The sequence below is a fragment of the Morus notabilis genome, unplaced genomic scaffold (assembly GCF_000414095.1).
Source record: "Morus notabilis unplaced genomic scaffold, ASM41409v2 Scaffold1225, whole genome shotgun sequence".
In the NCBI taxonomy this organism is placed as follows: domain Eukaryota; kingdom Viridiplantae; phylum Streptophyta; class Magnoliopsida; order Rosales; family Moraceae; genus Morus; species Morus notabilis.
In genome coordinates, this window is record NW_010357682.1 from 295,681 (window position 1) to 314,350 (window position 18,670).

General features: G+C 36.9%; 1 protein-coding gene across 3 annotated transcripts in view; it reads right to left on the reverse strand.

The window, feature by feature from the left end:
• The window catches only part of LOC21399555 (WAT1-related protein At5g64700), a 10,891-nt gene extending 3,961 nt beyond the window's left edge, over positions 1–6,930 (reverse strand). Inside the window, exons 1-6 of one of the 3 annotated variants that reach the window (XM_024173229.1) lie at positions 6,645–6,930; positions 6,254–6,316; positions 5,884–6,000; positions 3,172–3,418; positions 2,381–2,539; positions 203–275 (exon numbers count right to left, since the gene is read on the reverse strand). In XM_024173229.1, the coding sequence (XP_024028997.1) occupies positions 234–275; positions 2,381–2,539; positions 3,172–3,418; positions 5,884–6,000; positions 6,254–6,316; positions 6,645–6,826 (810 nt within the window). In that variant the 5' untranslated portion in view covers positions 6,827–6,930 and the 3' untranslated portion in view covers positions 203–233. Of the gene's footprint in view, positions 1–202; positions 276–2,380; positions 2,540–3,171; positions 3,419–5,883; positions 6,001–6,253; positions 6,317–6,644 lie in introns of those variants that run through there. The other 2 variants (XM_024173219.1, XM_024173225.1) reach the window with 2 other exon arrangements.
• Positions 6,931–18,670: the final 11,740 nt, after the last annotated feature.

An 18,670-nucleotide genomic window follows, 5' to 3' on the forward strand; every position in this document is an offset into this window, starting at 1 on the left:
TAGCTCACTTAAACCAAAGACAGTTGAAGCACTTGTTTGTACCAGAGATTGGTTATATGGAGACAAAGGTAGTTTCAAACTTACTTAAATTATGTATCTTTTCTATATTGATTTTGAACTAACTTGTATCTATATATATTTGTTTTTGTGTAGATTTCAATGAAGAGGTGGAGGATCTTACACAAGATATCTTCAACTTTTCATTGAAAGAAGAGGAGCCTTTCTCACAGGGATCAACTTCTCCTAAACGTAATGATGCACTTGGAGTCCCCCCACTGTAGCAAATTATTTAAATATTTAATTATTAATCATGTATGTTTGTTTTCTAAATTGTGAGACTTTTATGTGTTTGTTTTTTAATTTGTTAGAGACTCTAATGTGTTTGTTTTAATTTTGAACTTAGATTATGTAATGTCTCTACATCATGTTAAACAGGTTGAGAAACATATTCAAAAATAGGTTCTGAAATAGGTTATGATATAGGTTCAAACGTGTTGACAATAATCAGGTCATAAACGTGTTGACAGGTAATTAACGGGTTGACACGACCCGTTTATGACCCGTTTCGTAAACGTGTTGACAGGTACTTAACGGGTTGACATGACACGTTTACGACCTGTTTAATAAACGGGTTAATCGTGTCGTGTCGTGTCAACCCGCTAATAAACAGGTCGTGTTTGGGTTTAGAATTTTGACATGATTAATAAACGGGTCGTGTTCGTGTCAGACCTATTCGTGTCAACTGAGGAGTTCAACACGACACGAACACGACCTGTTAACACGAATTGCCACCCCTATATTTATTATAGTAATTTTACTTTACCAAAAAAGAAAATTGAAAACTACTGGTTAAGATGAGTTGACGCACCATGACTCTGGACATGTTAGGATGGGCCAACCGGATGAAGGTCCATGACGAACCCATCTTAGCTAATGTCATAGTTAGTGCTGAAAATTTAGGCCGGGTTAGACGGGCCGGCCCGAAGCCCGTTACTGTGGGCCCGTGCCCGGCCCGGCCTGAATATGTACGAGCCTGAGCCCGGCCTGGCCCTAGTCTAGGGCCGGGCTGGGCCGTAATTCCAAGCCCGAGCCCGGCCCGGAGAGCCCGAATAGCCTGGCCCGAAATAGTTCGAATGGCCCGAAATGGCCCAAACGCCTAATTTTTATTTTTATTTTTGTTTTTGGCCTAACGGTAATATAACTGCTGAAGACAGAAGGACTATGTTGACTCCAGAAATGGTTGAAGTGCTAATATGTCTAAAAGATTGGGAAAATGCTTCTTTGCGAATGTAATACACAGCCGAAGACAGAGATTTAATGGATCAATTTCAAAACTTATACATTGATGATGACGCTTCTGATGCCGGGAGTAGTGTACCAGACAGTTAGATATTTTTGTTTCTTAAGTATATATAAATTATAACTGTGAAAATAATACTGCACTCTTTTTTGCTTACCAAGGTTTTAGCCCAATGGGTTTTTCTTGGTAAGGTTTTTAATGGGGCAGTTATAATTACATAAATAAAGTTTTATTCCATTACAATTTTACAATATTCACTAGTTATTATAAATTTCACTATCTTTTTTAAAATTTTTTATAAATCATGCTCGGGCTGAGCCGATTCGGGCCAGCCCGGCCCGAAATAGCCCGGCCCTAGGCCCGTCGGGCCTTAGGGCCGGGCTGGGCCTATAGAAAGTTATTTAGGGCCGGGCCGGCCCCGCCCGATTAAAACTCCGGGCCGGCCCGAACTACCCTTTCGGGCCGCCGGGCTCGGGCCGGGCTGGGCGGCCCGAATTTTCAGCTCTAGTCATAGTCCAACTTGACTCACAAGAAGAGAATAAAAAATTACAGATTATATCTCATGGAGTATCTGACTTATTAAAAATATCTCATTTAAAAAAATTATCTCTCAACTAATGTTAGTCTAAAAAGTAAAAATATATGGCTAGTATTAAAGGGTAGAATAAAAGAAAGCTCCATTTTAAAATGTAGTTTATAAAAATTGACCTCATGAAAAAGTGACACGTGATGCAGACTGGACCAAAAGTTCGTCTTACATGGGCCGACTTGCACAGGCCTAAATGGGCCAGTCAAGTTAGAGCCTTCTTGCATGTCTAATGAATTATATAGCATAAAGTTTCGTTTGTTTTACGGATTTAAATTTTTAATTTGAGTTAATATATGTTATTTTTTGAGAGTTTTTAATTGTAGCAAAAAAAAAATAATAAATGTGATATTTTTTGAGAACTTTTAACTTTAAAAATTTAAAATTAAAAAGTTGAATTTATAAAATGAACAAATCCTAAATTGATAATAGAGAATCTTAAAAAGGTAAAAGATTTTTCCATTATTCATAAGAAAGCAAGGGAGAAACATTACACAGTAAGTGACGGCAAGAAGTCTGACATTCCATCCAAGCTGCCACTCAGAAGGGCGTCTTTCCATGGCAATGGCAATGGCAAAGGTCTGAACTGAGCTCAAAAGGCACTGCAGAGCTGTGAATAGAAGCTTTGATGGGTAGCTCTTCATTATTTGTGCCTGCATATACAACAATACCATTCCAATATAAATACTGAAAACAATCAAATTTATACTAAAATCTAATATACAATTGGTACTTATATATATATATATATATATATATATAGATCGTGTCATAACTCATAATTCATAACGCTTCAAGCTTGTTAAAGTTATAGATCTTATCATAGCTCATAACGCTTCATAATAACGCTTCATAAACAATTGGTACATATATTGGCACTAAAGCTATCAAGCTTGCTAATTTTACTATGTTTTTTTGTAGCCTGAAAATTCAATAATCAGTGCCAATGTAATTTTACTGTTTGAGTGTATATAATATATATATATATATTTACATATATGTATATCTACATGTGTTTGACCATATATGCATGCATATCGATGAGTTTTCAATGACTATGTTTCCGCCCGTAGTTATCCATCAAATATAAAAATTTGATAATGTGACTTGATAAAAATCTACTCATTAGTTGTCATATATTTTTCAAGTTATAACAATATTGTCTAATCAATATCACACGGTTAAAATAATAATACTTGTTGATGAATAAGATAACCATTAAAATCATACTCATATATATATATATAAGTATATATTTATAGGTTTCTATAAAAGGAAAAGGTACCTGAAAAATAAGCCATAGGCCCCAAAAGAAGTTGGAAAGGAGCATAAGAAAGCAACCTTTGACCCAAGTTTTGCTTGTAGGAAGATGGTGTGGTTGTTGAACATTATGGTGGTGACCAAAAGGGCTAAAATGAAATCTGAAATGTGGTCCCTTGTACAAGGCAAGGCAAGCAGCTCCAGCTATGCAGATTATTATGCCAATGAGCTTTGCCACTCCTGGTTTTGTTCTCAGCTTCAACACTTCAATCCTAATTTCATGGTAAACAACATATATATATAGTCATATTTTCATGCCAATTTCTAGAGTAGGTGAGTTTGGTTGAATTTCAAGGTTAAAATTCAACATAATTAGGTATTAATATAGTGTTTGGTGTGACCATTGTATTGTATAAACTAAAACGTATCGTAAATTAATATGGTTTATGTCGTATTATAGAATGCGGTTTATTTTTAATGTATTGTATTGTATTATTTTATATTGGGTCTATGATCTATATCGTGACTGGGTACAATTGGGGGTCGAGGTCAGGTCGATATAGGGTTACATAAAAAAATTAATTGTTTAAAAATTGAGGAGCACAATGCAAATTCATATATTTTTAAAACTTGCAAGTTGACCCTAAAATTTTCAAAAAAAATATATTTGACCCCAAAATTTTTAAAAATTAAAATTTGACCCTAAAAGTTTTAAAAATTATTATTTTTAACAAAATTTTAAAAAATTGCATTTTGACCTTAAAATTTATAAAGTTTTACATTTTATTTCTTGTACAATACGTCATAACACTAAATTTACAATTTGGAACAAAAAACCTAAATGGCTTTGATAATTAGATCTCAAAGCAAGCAACTTGAAACTAAAATTTCCTTGTTTGACATCCCTTTTTTAGAAGCAATTTTTGAATTTTTAGTTCAAAAGTTGTTTCTCGAGTTCATAATAATTTATGGCCGTGTTTGGAGTTAGTTTTTTTATTTTTATTTTTCACGTTTTTCGAGTAAGACAAAATGAAAATGGGAGAGAAACGGTGCTTGATACAATTAAAGACAAAAAACAGAAATGAAAACGATTTTTTAGTTTAGTGTAAAATGTGAGAGAAATGAAAAATGACTTTTAGTCGTTTTTCATTTTTTGTTTCCGTTTTCTCCTCTCTCGAGCATAGAGAGAGAGAGAGAGAGATTAATGAATTTTTTTATACTAAAAATAATCTCTTGATAAAACTACCAAACACATTTTTAAAAATAATTATGTCTGAGATTGAAAATATTTTTATTTGTATTTTCATACAAAAAATAAAATCATTTTAAAATGAGTTCTAAACACACTCTATATTTGAGAAGATCTTACTGTCAGTATCAATACTTGTCTAAATAGGCGAGAGACTTTTTCACTTGGGCAAGTGTTCAAAAGCTTTTGGCAGGTATATATACATATTATACCTCTGTTAATTAAGGGGATTAAAATCAAAGGTTCCCATTTTATGGAGGACAAAAAAAGCTTTGTATATTTGTATATATTATATATACCTATATAGATTCTTTTAACTAATATATACACTGGTGATAAAGATCCCACACACACACATATTGCTTTTTGTTTACTTTGTATATAGACATACATGAACCTTGTCTTGGACTGACCAAACTCTTGATTTAATTCTGTCTTTTTCCCCCTCTTATTTTTCAATAACAAAAACGTTTTTTAATTTCCAACGAAGCTTTTCAGACAAATCCATATGGCACGCATATTTCCATAAATACAGGATAAATATGACAATGGAAGGGACAGATAATGTCTTGCAGATGTGGGCTTGAGGATGACATTTGAACCGAAATGTATGTCTTGTTTGGATCTACAGTTCCAAACAACCGTAATTATTACCCCATTATAATTACTGCCGTCTACGTGCAATAGATCACAAAAAATACTTTTCATCTTTTGAAAAAGTTTATCACAGTAAAAAAATTCATGTACACTGAGAAATGTACCCAAATATTCTATATGTCTATAATAATTAAAAAAAAAAAAGAGAACAAAAGGAACAAAACAAAAATCCTCCCATGAGTATATATCATGTTCCTATGACTAGGCGCTCTAAAATAAAACAAGACTGATATATGAATATATATATATATATATATTTGTTTTGAACTTAACATGGAGAATTCAAAATTTACACTTTATCATAGAATCATGTATAAAATTACTATTAAATTATGTAGGTAATGGTACAGAATGTATGTCTAATATAAGCGCATACATAACAAACTTTGACTCTTAATTGTGAAGATTTAAAACTAGTATTTCACTTTCTTAACATCATGTCAACACATTTCAAAATACATATATATATATACATATATATATATATGTGAAAATGGAAAAATTTGAGATTGTTCTTTTGAAGTATGACTTGAGTGTAGTTTTTGAGTTGAATTTAAGTTATAACTTGAGTTAAAGTTGTAACTTGAATAAAGTTGAGTAAAGTTGAATAAAATTAGAACTTAAAAGAGCGTGAACTTGAATAAAGTTGTAACTTGAGTTTAAATTTTTTCTGAGTTTTGTTGCAAAAGAGTGTGACTTGAGTGTGGTTTTTGAGTTATAACTTGAGTTGAAGTTGTAATTTGAATAAAGTTGAATAAAATTAGAACTTAAAAAAATATAAACTTGAATAAAGTTGTAATTTGAGTTTAAATTTTTTCTGAGTTTAATTACCCGAGTAAAACTGCCAAGAAGAAAGTAATGACTGGAAGACAGTTTGTAGTAGCAGCAGCCAAAGTAGCCGAGGTATACACTAGCGCAAGGCCATAGATATCCAAACTTAAAGTTATCCTGCAAAAACAAATGGCCAAACAAAATATTCCTTAAATTTCAAATATGTGCAAAAGCGTAATATTATATACCCTATACCACTCTCTAATTTTCTTTCTTCCTTTTCCTTCTTCATAATAATTTTTAATCATGTCCCTCTAATTATTTGACTGTACTTTTAACTACACATGTTTTCATACTTGAAATCTTACCGATAGAAATAATCGGACATATATGCATATATATTGTATATAAATAGGCATCTAATTATTACCCGAATAAAGAAAGCAGGAAAATCTTGCAGAAGGTCACAAACGAAAGCCTTGGTGCATTTTTCCTGCAACAATTAAGGCCAAAATCCGAAAATAATTAGGTTAAACAAAATTGAATATTGTTTTTTTTTTTTTTTTGTTTTCCCTGTAAATGGAGGGAGGATATCTCATGTAACAAAAGTTTAGAATATTCCAACGAGGTTTGATACCCACTAAGCAATTCATCCTAAATATCAGATCTCCGATACTGTAATTTATATTAATAAAAAAAAAAAGAAATACAGAAAAGAAAGAAATTAGAAAAAAGAAAAGATTGATTGATTTATTGATTGACTCGGAAGCGGAAAAAAGGAAATTAAAGAAATAAAAAGATTGAAAATAAATCTTTCTTACCATTCAAGAAACAAAGCGAGAGGAAGTAGAAAGGCAGTGGCAGTGGCTTGTCTATAGAAAATAAAGACGAAATTGTTCATACCGCCACCAAAAGCTGCCTTGGAGAGCAAGTGCATGCCGGCATAAATTGCTTGTATAAGAATAACAACCACATAAGTTTTCTTCATTCCCTCCATAATCATAAATATAAATATAATAATCAATAAAAACAGATTTTGAGTACAATATTATATATATATATATATATGTATATAATTTCTATTGTGTTTTCTGGGAAATGCTGATTATGAATTCCTTCATGTAGAAGTACTACTAGAATTTTTGAGAAAACAAAAGCACTTGAAAGGGCTTTTTATATAAGCTCCATATTGAAGGGAAAAGAAAACCCTCATGGGTCTTCTTGTGAAGACGTGTGTGGTCAAGATAGTGAGTAACTTTATTACAAAAAGGGGACCATTTCAAAAGTTGTCATTGGTATATCTTAATGATCTTTATATCTGTGCAATATTCATCACATGCGCTAATTCTACAAAATTTGTCTATTTCGATCGATATTCCAGGTTGCAAAATCTCTACTTTTGTTAGTATGTTCACCATCATTTCGTTATCATATGAGCGACATTTTCATCACAAAGGTTAAATACAGACCGCCCTCGGTTCCGGTAGAAAACCGTCGTCAAAAGTCCCGCCGTCATAAATAACATTATAATATAACTCACCCACACGTTAGGTAAAATTTAAAATTTCTCAAAGTTGAAAACGTGTTGAAATTTTTTAATCACTAATTAAAGCTTTTTATTGTTTAATGTGTATCACTTAGATCGTCTGTCCAATTGTAATATTTCTAAAATGGTGTCTAATCATTAGTGTCATTTAAAAATATAAAAATTTTTTTTTATTGAATTTTTCATGCTTTCATGTTTGAGTTTGTTAACATCAATGGTAAAATGTGGTGGGCCAGATGATGTTCAAAAAAGATAAGTGGTCTCAATCTATTAGCAGTGCTATATATACATATATATATATATATGCATGACTGATCCGTTCAGTAATTGTGACCGTTGGATTGAAATTTAGACGGTGTAGATAAAAGTTTGTTTCTCAAAAGACCTCTCCCTTTCTCAAACGCACGAACACTCTCAAATTATGTAAATGTATAAGAAATCCCTAAATTATACAACTGTCGTTCTAATTAAGTATTTTTTAAGTATCTGACCAGAGACCTTACATATATATATATATATATGTTCCACATTCCATAATAATTCACTTTCTAGGTAGGATAGAATATTTATATATCACGATCCTCACCGTCCACCACATCATGTTACCTAATTTCACACTCTCCTTGGATTGATCAACTGATCAAGTATCAAGCTGTCTAAGATCAATGGAAAAGGTCACGTGATATTATTGGTCGCATATACCACAGTCAACAGCGCCGTTTGTCTCCTAAAATTTGTGACTCCGTACTATAACAAATTAATGCGGCATTGCATGTAATTATTCTCCATATGTAGAAACTCTCTATGATATCCAAATTTGGCTCAAATGAAAATTTTGCCATTACACTTAATTATGCCAAACTTCAATGGCCTAATTTCTTAAGAGAGGGATTAATGGTATTATTATTTATACGAACATTTAAAATTCAACGAGTAATTATTTATCAAATTAATTGTACCACGTCATTTTGTTTGAGTGGTACACCGTTTCAATAAAAATTGACATTTGGGTTGTTTTGGTTCTTAGATCCATCCATATAATAACAAATGTTGCATTATGAGCTAATTATTAACACAAATTAAGCAACATTCCATAGAGTCCAAGGGAAAATGTACATTGTGTTCAATCTCAACAGTAACGTAAGAGAGATGACCTAATGGCCAATCATCTTTTTTTCCTGATTAGCTCTTAAATAAATAAATAAATAAATAAGAGAACAAAAAAAAAAAAGAATTGTTCCTAATGACCTGTCACTCTTGATCATGATCATATACCATGCTTGCGCAATTTTTCGCGCAATTGGTTATTAGAATCAACAGTATTTTGATCCAAAAAAACAGTTCTTGATCTAAAAAAACAGTTCTTGATCCAAAAAAAAAAAACAGTTCTTGATCCCAAAAAAACAGTTCTTGATCCAACAAAACAGTTCTTGATCCAAAAAAACAGTCCTTGATCCAAATCACAAGCTCCCTCCGGTTATAATAAGATAACACCCAGCTATAATTTTGCTATAGTGCATTTCTTATCTACTAAAAAGCAAAAATAATTAAATAAATAAAAAAGGAAACTCCAATCATCTTTACACTGTGCATGACAAAATAAAGTTATGATTATGCTTTACAGACGTGTGACTACTGACTAGACGACACTTCATTGTAAGAAATCCTGAATTAATGGCTTTGATTGAGTTTTAATTTGATGGGGTGTTATTATATCTTTAAGCAACCTTTATCTAAAGTTTACAATCAAATAATTGTTTCTTCGAGAGTGAAATCCATTTCGTATTTACAAAAACTCAATTAATTAAAAAAAAAGGTGTTTAATTCCTTTCCTTCAAGTCATGCGTGCCCTAATCCGGCTAGTTGCTTTTTCCTTGAGTCGGCCATAACAATTAAATTGATCAAAATTTCGTCTAATAGTTATTTATTCAAAATCAAACTATGATATGATCCGACAATCAATATTATATAGCTTATTTAATAAGATTTTAATAATTATGATACATTGATATATGTAAAGCAAAACCCACCCACTTGCTAAGCTATCTTTTTATCGTCTTCTTTTGATAGATATTGGCTTGAAGAAAGCTCGAGTTGTATTTTTTATATTGATTTGTTCGAGTGCCCTTAAATGAAAGTCTCTCTGTTTTACCCTAAAAAAATAACGCGTCATTTAAAGGACGTTTGGTTGATAGATTCAGAATCATGATTTAGAACCATTCTCAATTTATGTGTGTTTTTATGAGAGAAAATACTATAGTGAGCAACGAACCATGATTCGAACCATGACACGAATTCTTGAACCAAACGCACTCTTAATTTCAAAAAATATTATAGAAACCCTACATTATTGTCATTCTCTATATTTACGAGTAGTTTACTCCGAACGCTTTTTTTCCTTTTATTTTTTAGAGTTTCTCTGGTGTTTCATCTTTTTTAAAAATGCTGGTTTGACGGTCAAATTTCGTCAACAGGGTTACGCCGGGTCCTCCTGGTATCCCGTGAGGTTACCGGCCAAGAATTGTTTGTAGAAATGAAATAATTGCTACTGCGTGTGTGGTGCACTTTGGTGGTAAAGAAAGTACACGAAAGAAAGTGTTTCAACGTAAGAACACACAAAGTTTATAGTGGTTCACTCCGTTAATCAAGAGCTACATCCACTGTAATTTTGTATTTCCTTTGGGACTCTTACAATTTACATGTATCATTATCCTTCCTCTGATTGAATATTAAAGAAGCCAATCTCTCCCTCTCGTGTATGGGGCTTTGCCCCTTTTATAGCTCAAGGTTCCTTCATGGACGGTTCTCCTTTGTAAGTAGAAGTACTCGAGTGGCCTACCTTTCTAAGCCCAGACCGTAGCCCACTAATCACCTTTTGAACTGTTCACTCAGCCAATTAGTCTTTCATTATGGCTCTGTAGATTCCTGTAATCCTTCACTGTCTACTGTAGGGCGGTTTAGGGATTTGCAATTAATGCCTGTACTGCAGACATCTCCCATCCCTAGACACAACTTGTGATGTCAGGCTCATTTCTGAAGAGTATTCCCCTCGTTGTCTACGCTGTGTAGACCGTATGTCCTTCTTGGCAGTCGACCTTTTCCAGACATAGGAATTTTGTTGCCATAAGATCGACGGCACGACTGGTCGACGGTATGCCGGGTCGACGCCCTAAGTCAGGCCTTCTTTGCAACGTAGAGGGGAAGCGAGCTTCAAGCGTCGAGGTTTGTCACCTTTTGAGGAAAAGTAGGGCCACGTGCCACGCTGTCGCTGCTCCATATGTCACCCATATTTTCTCACACAACAGCTGCCCCCAGGTCGAGGGTTTCCTTTAGATAGCCTCAAGCTAGGTTCGAGTGTATTTCTATGCCTCGGGTGTGGGAACCTAACTCTGAGCCTTCCTCCGCAATGATGGTCTTGACGCTTTGGATTTCTTCGAGGAACGTAACCGTCGCGTCGGTCATTTCACCAGGCTGACGTAAGGCTTTATTTTGAAAAGACGAATACGAGCCCTTGGATCGTGCCCCTTCATCTTCCCGCATTTGTTTTCTGCCGTCAGATATGGACAAAATGCCCCTGCCGTTGGATTTTATGAACTTTATCTAACGGTTAGGGGTCGAGGACTTGCTTTCCCTTAAATACTCCTCGAACCGAAGCCATTTTTTCCCAAACTTCTTGAACTGCCGTTACTCTGCCTGAATTATTTCTTGTAGATTCCGACTTGCATCCCTTGCTCTTCTCGGTGCCTCGTAAAGCTATCTCGATTCTCAGATTTTGCCAAGATTCTGACTCACTGGTAAGCTTAACGATTGCTCGTTTGTATTGCTTGATGATTTTACTGGCTTTCCTATTGAACCATACGCATGTTAATATGTGAAATGTAGAGGATAGAGACTTACCATGCGCTTTGTTTGACCCACGTAGGATAGTTTTTCTGATTTCTGGCTGATTGTAGTCTCTGACTCCCGGGTTCTGATGAACCTCGGTTGTTATGAACATTCGTCGATACCATTTTTATATGAATGGTCAACGTTATGTTGAGAGGTGCTAGTGGTAATTGAGCAATCGTCGTTTAGAATGGTCGTCGTTTACTCCTTCCTCTCGACAAAGGATTTTGACTTAGCTCATTATCTTTCTTACCACCAGAACAATGGCCCCAAAACCCACCGGTCGAGAGGACCCGTCCGTTGTATGACCAGACTCCCCTTCCATGGCGGAGATTTCATGGTCATCTTCCTCGTCAGATAGCGACTCAATATTAAGGAAAGTAGAAGAACACGTAGCCGGACCAAGCGATGATTTTGGCGATGACTTTGACAGCGTCGATCGTATGATTGAATAAAAAGTTAATAAGATTCCTTTTACGGGGGGCAGCATATGTGGGGTCGCCGCTTCACTGGTGGAGGCTTCCTTGGCTGCCATGAGTGGAGACCTAGACATGCCATTTTTTACGGCTGATGTTGTGGCGTCGAGGGTCCGAAATAAAGACATCATCCGGGTTGTCAAAGAAGGTTGGATCGATGGGAGATGGATTGAGTACCTCCTTCCGGATGTACATTTTAGGACCAGTATGCCTCCTATCGGGTATCTCTTTGTATATACTTGGGCTGTCACGGCTGGGATGACCTTACCCGTTCATCCCTTCGTCAAGGACTACTGCCATTTTTATGGTATCTCTCATGCCCAATTGGCGTCGAATTTTTGGTATTGTTTTGCCGGCGCCTGGGTTTTATGGAGCTAACGGTTTGATATGGACCTACCGCTGGATGAGTTTATGTTTATGTATAGGTTATGCCACATCGCCAAATGCGCGGGGTGATATTTTTTGAGTGGGCATGGGCGATCCAAGCCTAGGCTTGGTACGCTAATACAAGGTATTCCCTCGTCGTCACATGGGTGGAAACCCATGTTTTTCATGATACGGGGGCCTTTTAACTTTCACCCCGACGACCGCATGCCCCGCCGAAGGAAGGTGCAAACGTTGTTTGGAAATATGGGTGAGAATTTGACACTTCGTTTCTTTCCCTTTCCCTCTTCTTTTTTTACAGCGTTGATAGTTCTTTTATCCTGCAGTTAGCCATGATCAGCCAAAGCTTGCTGGAAATAGATTGGCGAGGGTTGAAAAGGCTTTTTTGTACTCGGATAACGCTTGCCATATTGACACCCTCTTGACCAAGTCCAACCTTAGAGGAGCAGGGTTGATTCTTGACCTTCCAGACCCCACTGATCTTCCCGCCGTCCGTGAATACTTTCATCTAAGCGACGAAGGTAAACTCCTGGGCTCGACGCTTTTCTTAATCTTATCTTGCATAACTGCACGTTGACTGCTTTCTGACTTGTCATTTGCACAGAAATGGCTTCTTTAAGGATTCAGCTCCCAGGCAACCAGCAGCCTCAGTCCGGCCCGCAGCCTCAATCCAAAGGAAAAGAGAAGGTCAACACCTCTTCTCCAGCGCCAAAGAGAAGGAAACCCACGGAGGTTTCTTCGGGGTCAGGGGCAGAAGCTCTTACGCCCAAAAGGGGGCGCAAAGAGAGGGTGCCAGTGACCGAGACTTGGACACCGGCGGTTCCAATCCCCAACGTTGTTGATATTCCTTCGGCGCCTAGGGAACGCGTGCTTATTCCGGGGGCAAAAATCATGGATTCCAACTTCCAAGTTCCGGACAATTCTGACGCCGAGATTGGGGCCATGCTGAAGCTTCCTCCCCGTTTCTCCCTTATCTTCCAGGTCTTATACGGATCATTTCTTGAGCCGCAATGGATCTCCGTCGCTCATTCTTCTCTGGTGGATCGTCAGCGCAAGCAGATTTCCTTCCAGATTCATGTAAGCTTCGACCGTGCTTTTTTCATTTTTAGATTCGTCATTCGCATCTTTATTTTCTGACTTCCAATTTCTCAGGGCCTAGTTCTTGCCATTCTCGACCTCATTGATCTAGTCAAGGTTGAGGAACGAGGTAATGAGATGGACAGTCTGGAAGCTGAGCTTACATCTCTTCTTGACGAAGCCAAGGATAAGTGCTTGTCTGCCGTCGAGGAGAGGGACATGGCCGTGGCCAAGCTGGCGAGTTTGGAAGGCGAACTGGCCAAGCTGTCGAGCCTTCAAAATGAGTTGGCCAGTTTGAAGACTATGGTCGAAGAGCTTACAAAACGGGCGGAGATCTCTGAGAAGAAATTAGCCGAAGCTACTGAGGCCGTGAAAAAGTGCTTTGCCGAGGGAAAGGCTGAAGGGAAGAAGGAAGCCGAAGCCGAGGCCTCAGCAATGTTCAACGCCAAGCGCGCAGAGATTATTGATGAGTTCAAGGCTTCCCCGGAGCTCATTGACATTAGCACCAAGGACTTTCAGTCTGCTGGACAACAAATTGTCGATCTAATTAAACAAGAGCATCCCGAGTGGGATTTGAGCTTCCTTTATGTTCCTCCTCTTCCTGCCGACGATGACAATTCTTCCCCACCTGGCGATGGTGATGACTCGGTGGCTGGCGGCGAGGCTTAGGGCCTTTTTTTTGTAGATACTGCTATATGTTATTATATACATTTTATATAATATATTTCCTTTTATTTTATTTATTTTTGAAGATAGTAGATTTCATGATTGTTCGTCGCTCTCCTTAGAGGAGCAATTTATTTTTACCCATTGGGGTCGTCGTCTTAGTAAATTCCTTAAAATTTACTAAGTGCTCGCCTCTCCTCCTTGGAGGAGACGACGTTAACTTTACCCCTTGGGGTCGTCGTCTTAGTAAATTCTTTAGAATTTGCTAAGTGTTCGCCTTTCCTCCTTGGAGAAAACAACGTTAACTTTACCTCTTGGGGTCGTCGTCTTCTAGTAAATTTCTTAGAATTTACTAAGTGTTCGCCTCTCCTCCTTGGAGGAGACGACGTTAACTTTACCCCTTGGGGTCGTCGTCTTCTAGTGATCCGTAGACCGTGTTCGCCTCTCCTCCTTAAAGGAGACGACGTTAACATTACCCCTTGGGGTCGTCGTTCTCTAGTGATCCGTAGACCCCTTACTGCCCTCCATGTCTGTTTAATATACCTTGGTTTTTTAAGCAGACATGTTATTAAGGGGTAAATTTCTTTCTTATTTTTGAACAATATTTCTACAAACACATCAATTTATTTAAATTGCCAAAAATACAATTGAGATGTGTAAGAATTACATACACTATTGGTAGTACAACCTTAGCTATTATGCATTTCACGGGTGTTGAATTCGCTTGCTGGCAAGGCTTTCCAAAATGTAGGTGTCAGGACGCAACACTTCCCTTATACGGTAGGCTCCTTCCTAAGTTGGGCCCAGAAGACCAGTATTTTTGGGTTTCGTACTCTGTGTCACCCTCTTCAATACTAGGTATCCTGGGACGAACCTTCTTTGTCTAACTTTCTTGTTGTAATACTGTGCTGCCCTTTGTTGATAGGTGGCGAGGCGTAATTGAGAGTCGAGCATTTTTTCTTCTAACAGGTCGAGTTCTCCATTCATGGCTTCTGCATTACCGTCGTCCTTGTAGACAACAGTTCTTAGAGTTGGCATCTCAATTTCCACGGGGAGTACCGCCTCGACGCCATACGCCATGGAGAAGGGTGTTTCACCCGTGGTGGTTCGGCTTGTCATTCTATATGCCCACAGGACCTTTGGAAGTTCTTCGGCCTATCTCCCCTTTAAATCGTCGAGCTTCTTCTTTAGGGTATACTTCAATATTTTGTTGACAGCCTCGACTTGACCATTAGACTGTGGATGTATTGGCGCCGAGAAGTCCTTTCGAATGCCTAAGCTATCACAGAACCTGCGTGTTGAAGCATTATCGAATTGTTTCCCATTGTCAGATACTATTGAGTGTGGGACCCCGAATCTTCACACGATGTTGTTCCACATGAAGTTGGTGCAAGCTGCTTCCGTGGTCGTAGTTAGAGCCTTTGCCCCTGCCCATTTAGTGTAGTAGTCTACTGCGACGATGGTGAACTTAAAGTCTCCCGGTGCGAGGTACAAGGGCCCGATCAGGTCGATCCCTCATTTGGCAAAGGGCCATGGACTGAGAATGGGGGTTAGGTTTTCTTGGGGTGCTCTATGAATTATGGCATATTTTTGGCACTTATCGCAGCGTCGAGCGTATTGGAATGCGTCTTTTTTAAGCGTAGGCCAATAGTACCCCTGCCTCAAAACCTTAAGAGCTAAAGACTGCCCCCCAGTATGATTACCACATACTCATTCATGGATTTCCCGGAGGACCTCCTGGGCTTCGCTATCGTTTAGGCACCGCTGCAAAGGCGTTGAATAGCCTTGTCGGTAAAGCAAACCGTCGTACAATAGGTTCTTGGTGGCTTTATACTTGATTCGTCTGGCCTCGTCTTTATCATTCGGCAGCTTTACATCCGTTAGATATTGGATAAGTGGCGTCATCCAACTCTCGTCCGTTTGGATGGTCAAGGCCTCAATTTTTTCCTCAATGGTCGGCCGCTCAAGTTCTTCGATAGGAACGATCCCTAGTATGTCGGAATCCCTTGAAGATGCTAGCTTCGCCAGGGTTACGCCGGGTCCTCCTGGTATCCCGTGAGGTTACCGGCCAAGAATTGTTTGTATAAATGAAATAATTGCTACTACGTATGTGGTGCACTTTGGTGGTAAAGAAAGTACATGAAAGAAAGTGTTTCAACGTAAGAACATACAAAGTTTATAGTGGTTCACTCCGTTAATCAAGAGCTACATCCACTGTAATTTTGTATTTCTTTTTGGACTCTTACAATTTACATGTATCGTTATTCTTCCTCTGATTGAATATTAAAGAAGCCAATCTCTCCCTCTCGTGTATGGGGCTTTGCCCTTTTTATAGCTCAAGGTTCCTTCGTGGGCGGTTCTCCTTTGTAGGTAGAAGTACTCGAGTGGCCTACCTTTCTAAGCCCAGACCGTAGCCCACTAATCACCTTTTGAACTGTTCACTCAGCCAATTAGTCTTTCATTACGGCTCTGTAGATTCCTGTAATCCTTCACTGTCCACTGTAGGGCGGTTTAGGGATCTGCAATTAATGCCTGTACTGCAGACATCTCCCATCCCTAGATGCAACTTGTGATGCCAGGCTCCTTTCTGAAGAGTATTCCCCTCGTTGTCTGTGCTGTGTAGACCGCATGTCCTTCCTGGCAGTCGACCCTTTCCAGACATAGGAATTTTGTTGCCATAAGATCGACGGCACGACTGGTCGATGGTATGCCAGGTTGATGCCCTAAGTCATGCCTTCTTTGCAGCGTAGAGGGGAAGCGAGCTTCAAGCGTCGAGGGTTATCGCCTTTTGAGGAAAAGTAGGGCCACGTGTCACGCTGTCGCTGTTCCACATGTCACCCATATTTTCTCACACAACAGCTGGTATTCCCTGCTTTTTCATCTGTTAGATCTAATCAAAATTACATCAGATTAAAAAAGTATACAGAACAGACAGATTCTAATATAAATCTGACGCCTGAAAAACAAGAAACACAGAAAAAAGTCCCTTTACTTTTTTGTGTTTGCTAATGGTCTCCATATATAACCTAATTAACTTGATTTCAAAATTAAGAATGATGGTTATAAATTAGTCCTTTCAAAATCAATATATCTATTTTTTATAAGCTAATGCTAGGGTTAAGTTGTTGGTTAACTCGCTAAAATAAATCATATAAAACACCATATCATCAAATATAATTAAGACACGCTATTGAAAATTCGTATATATATATATATATCACTGATGGAATATGCATAGATCTACAAATTTCTTGTTTTGTTTCCCAAAGCACTACGACTCTTTTGGGCGCCAGTCGACAACCGCATAATATAAAGTTCCTACATACGTAGATGGGATCAAAAGATTCAAATTTATAACAAGTTGCTTTCAAGGATGAGGGGTATATCTTTCCCCTTCCAATTAAACAACAATGCTTTTCTTTGCCACAATTCTCATATATATATATATATAATATTGTTTTGATAGCTACAAAACAGCTTTAGCTAAAAAAATCCAAGAAAAAGCAAAAAAAAAAAAAAAAAAAAAAAAAAGGATGTTGATAACTCGTTCACGTCTCGTTGTTATATATATCCCATGCAAGTAAAGGTTGTTGAAGTTAACTTTTTAAGCAAACGGCAGGCCAATTGGCACTGAAATTGTTAAACAATAACAACTACTCCGCTCTGTCTCTGGTAGGCCGTCCTACTAGTATGATCAGTTTTTTGACTATTGAATTTGATTAAAAATTAAATAAGATTGAAAAAATACATGTAAAACAGACAGTTTCTGATACAAATTTAACAATTTAAAGTAGTTAAAAAATAAAATTATCAGTAATTTTATTTTTCTAGTCGTACGAAAGAAACTACTCAATATGTATATAGAAACTTTTGCATGTTCTATATTATTCCATCAATCAGGGTCAAAAATATATCGCGTATATTGCATGAAAGTGTTTGGTTATTCTCGTTGAATCTTTTTTTTTTTTTTAAATCTTTGGAGCTAGTATTTGAACGCAATGAACTTAAAGATTGTTTGTTTGAACCTTTTCTATTGCTAATAAAAGAACAAAAGTTACAAAATTGATCCTATGTTGTGGTCCTGTGGACAATACTTTATTTGATTTTTTTTTTTTTTTTTTCTAAATTTTTGAAAGGCACCTTATAAACGTAACTCTACTCATGGTCCCTATCTCTCCATTTATTGAAAAGGCCCCTTAACTTTTAAAGACTTGATCAAACGAAATTCCACCTAAATTGTTAAAGACTTGATCGAAAATGTTAGAGAATTAGAGACTAAAGGAAGACTTTTTTTTTTCAGTAAGTAATTAAATTTTTTTGGCTACTAGTAATTATTAAGTAATTAATTAATTAATTTAGGGACTATGTCTCTTAATTTTTAAGTTTAATACTAGCTAAAAGAATACTTAAAATAATTCTGGACCAGCCACCTAATCGATTCTTTTAACATTATATTCAACAATATAAGTAATTAAGGCTCATTAATATTCTTGAACAATAGAAGAGATGTGTGGCTCTACTTTAAACGTCAATATTAATTAAATTTACTGTCATCAATATTTTAAATTACGAATTTGCATATATAAGCAAATATTCAACACAAAAATATATAACATGTCCTCAAAAAAAAAAAAAAAAAAAAAAAAAGCCTTTCATTTTCAAGCCCCCACAGGCACAATAACAAATGCAAATAGCGATTTTCTTCTGGTACGGTTTAAGCCGCTACACATTAATTTGTCAACAAGAACAAAAGAAAAACGTGCTTAAAATCCCTTTCAAAGGAAAAAGAAAGGTTAGTTAAGACATTTGGTTA